General features: G+C 37.1%; 1 protein-coding gene across 1 annotated transcript in view; it reads right to left on the bottom strand.

The window, feature by feature from the left end:
• Window positions 1-1,316: 1,316 nt before the first annotated feature.
• The window catches only part of HELRODRAFT_182250 (hypothetical protein), a gene marked incomplete at both ends in the record, with an annotated part of 6,142 nt that continues 4,191 nt past the window's right edge, over window positions 1,317-3,267 (bottom strand). The window contains 2 exons of the mRNA XM_009032555.1: window positions 1,317-1,421; window positions 2,085-2,947. Of these exons, the coding sequence (XP_009030803.1) occupies window positions 1,317-1,421; window positions 2,085-2,947 (968 nt within the window). The remainder of the gene's footprint in view (window positions 1,422-2,084; window positions 2,948-3,267) is intronic.

Genomic DNA, 3,267 nt, shown 5'->3' with positions numbered 1-3,267 from the left:
AGACTCCTCCTCATTTACATTTTGTTGTCATCAACAACATCACCAACCACCCACCTACACAGAATCATCATCACCACCAGCTATACTGGCTTCGTCGTCATCGTCTTCATCATCATCATCATCGTCATCAACAACACCTTTGCACGACAGATTAGCATAGAACAATGCAGTATATATTGTATGTATGTATGAATGTATGTATGTATGTATGTATGTATGTATGTATGTATGTATGTATGTATGTATGTATGTATGTATGTATGTATGTATGTATGTATGTATGTATGTATGTATGTTAAAACCAAATCATTGACGAATGACACCAAAAGCCAAGCGTCTGTATGTATGTATGTATGTATTATTATTATTAATTATTATTATTAAAACACTTAATAAGGCGCCAATTAAAATCAAAAAGTTCTCAAAAGCGCCATCCATAGCAATTAAAAAAAAAATAAAGAACAGTATACAATGGCAGTTATTAATAAACAGTAATAAAAATAATGTATGTATGTATGTATGTATGTATGTATGTATGTATGTATGTATGTATGTATGTATGTATGTATGTATGTATGTATGTATGTATGTATGTATGTATGTATGTATGTATGTGTGTGTGTTTGTATCTATCTGCTTTCTGTCTATGAGTGTCTGTATATATGTAGACTAATGACGAAAATAAAACCAAATTTGCAGATGGTGTTTAGAAACTTTCGAGAAAAAAAAATTTGGAAAGAAAACTGCAGACTGGTGATTGGATAAATTGAAATGGGATGAGATTATCGGAGGATCAGATTGTGGAAATGGATTTTTTTTACAAGCCCGCCCACGTGAATTTGATTTTGTAAACAATCAAACAAAGAAAAAAAATCGAAACAGATGGGATGCAAAAATGTGTTTTGTTTATTTATTAGAAATATCCAATCAGAAAATTCGCATGTAGAAAAATTATATTACTTTTTGTTTCTTCAAATTTCCAACATTGTATTTATTGAAGTGTTTTTCTAGTGTCTATTCTACCTTCTTTCTTTCTTTAATTTTCTTTTTCTCAATCCTAATATTTTTCCTTTTATTCTCTTTCTCTCTTTCTTTCTCTCTCTCTCTCATTCTTTATAAAGCAGCTCTGCCAATCCAGCAAGCTGCTTACATATTATTTTATTCTTGAACTATCGTGCCTCGAAGGCTGTAGTACACTATCACACCACACCACACCACATCTCCACACCACACCACACCACACCACACCACACGACGCACATACTCTTTATACAAGCACGGGCAAGCACCGCATCATACGTCTATGATAGTTTTTTTTAGTTTCGGGCAGACGGCGTTTGAATCATGCCATCCCGTAACAGCAGCGTGAAACATGATTCTTTTTCCGACTGAGCTAACTCGGTGGCCGCTCTTTTAACTCTCTATATCATTTATTTTTTCTTCTACCTTTCTCACTTTTCCTTCTCTCTTTTCCTCTATCTCTTCTTCATTTTCATACCCTTTTATAACTTCGCGCAAGTGAAAATGGAAATCAAGCAAAAGTTTGAAAGTGGAACGGCGACAAGCGAACGAACGAACAAAGAAGATGTTGGAAGGAGAATAATTTATTAATTTATCATTTGTGAGCCTACGTAGGAGCGGTTCTTAATGCATTCATAAAACCCATCTTCTTTAAAAAAAGACAACAAAGCTGACAACAGCAAAAACAACAACATAAATGACAAAAAATTGCCCACACATACACACACTCACGCATACACAGACTCACACATACACACGCATATGCATACACACACCCTAAATACATACATGTATATATACACACACATACACAGATACGTAAAGACACAAACATAAAACACAGAATGCACAACACCAAATACACAATAGCCTAAACAACATCTCAAAAAGTAACAACTACTCTACACTACAACAACAGAAACATAATAAGAAATTGTTGGGATGTTGACAAATGCTTGAAAACAACAAAAGCAACAACAAAAACAACATAAACAACGACATTGTAAACAACGACAACATCCTAATAAGAAAAAACAAAAAAAACCAGCATAATAAACACAAACTGTATAGACGAGAACAGTTCCACTTACTAAATCTTCTCCTCTCTCTACATCCTCCTCTTCTTCACCATCTTCATCATTCTTTGTCGCATCTTTCTTTTCAAAAACATTGCCACTCCTTTCAACACCCTCATCATTATCATCATCATCATCATCTTTTTCTTCGTCTCCATCATCATAATCATCGCCATCCCCACCGCCACCAGCATCATAGTCGTCGCCTCTGAGGCCACCGATAAATTTCGTGAAGTACTTCAACTTGCTCCGAACCAGCAGCCTCTCATGCTCGTCCATCTTCACCACGCTACATTTATCTACGTTTTTACGTGACTTATTATCGCCCAAGAGTGTTATGTCTATGTTGTTTATGTTTGTACAGCTATTTTTAGTATCTTCTTCCGCTTCCTGAGTAACAACGAACTCCATCCCTCTGTCTCCGGTAGCCAATAGAAATTCAGCAAATTTGGATTTGTCGATTTTTTTATCTTTATTGATGTTGGTGATACTGTTGTTTGGCTGGATTTGGCAGCCATTTTGTTTCTCTAACCTGAAACCCCACATGTCAAAGGTCGGAGGTGGCTTGCCACACCTGCTGATTGGTCGACTGTTTACTTCCGGCTGGTCACGTAGATCTGTCGTGGTTATCGTTGTTGGCGCTGTTGTTGTTTTGTTAATATTGATTCTTTGCTTGCATCGGATGTGGTTCAGGTTCATGTTGTTTTGTTTGTTCTCCTTACTACGCATCCCTTTGCCTGCCTCCCGTGCTCCCAGGCTGAATTTTGCGACTCTGACAAGTGGTTTTGTGGCTGTTGTGGCTGTTGTGGCTGCTGTGGCTGTTGGGGCTGCTGTGGCTATAGATCTTGTTGCTGTTGTGGTGGTTGACGTTGTTGCCAATAACGCTGGTGACAGAGTTCTTTTTGTCAATGAGAAACTTGCCAATGTTGTCAATGTTGGTGATGTCGTTGTTGATGTTGTTGGTGTAGTAGTAGTGGTTGTTGTTGATGTAGTTAATGCAGTTAATGCAGTTGATGTTGTTGTTGTGATTTCAATTGCTGGGGTGGTAGTGCTTTTTAATTGTTTGTTTCTCGGTGGCAAACATGTGTGGTTCAAGTTTAGCGGCAAACAACGAAAGAGAAGACGTTTTTGGACGTTTTTGTTGTTTGTACTGTTAGCGCTGCTACTACTA

The sequence above is a fragment of the Helobdella robusta genome (genome assembly GCF_000326865.2).
Source record: "Helobdella robusta unplaced genomic scaffold HELROscaffold_83, whole genome shotgun sequence".
Lineage (NCBI taxonomy): Eukaryota > Metazoa > Annelida > Clitellata > Rhynchobdellida > Glossiphoniidae > Helobdella > Helobdella robusta.
The sequence above is the reverse complement of the archived record's forward strand: the minus strand, read 5'-3'. Positions and strand labels throughout refer to the sequence as shown.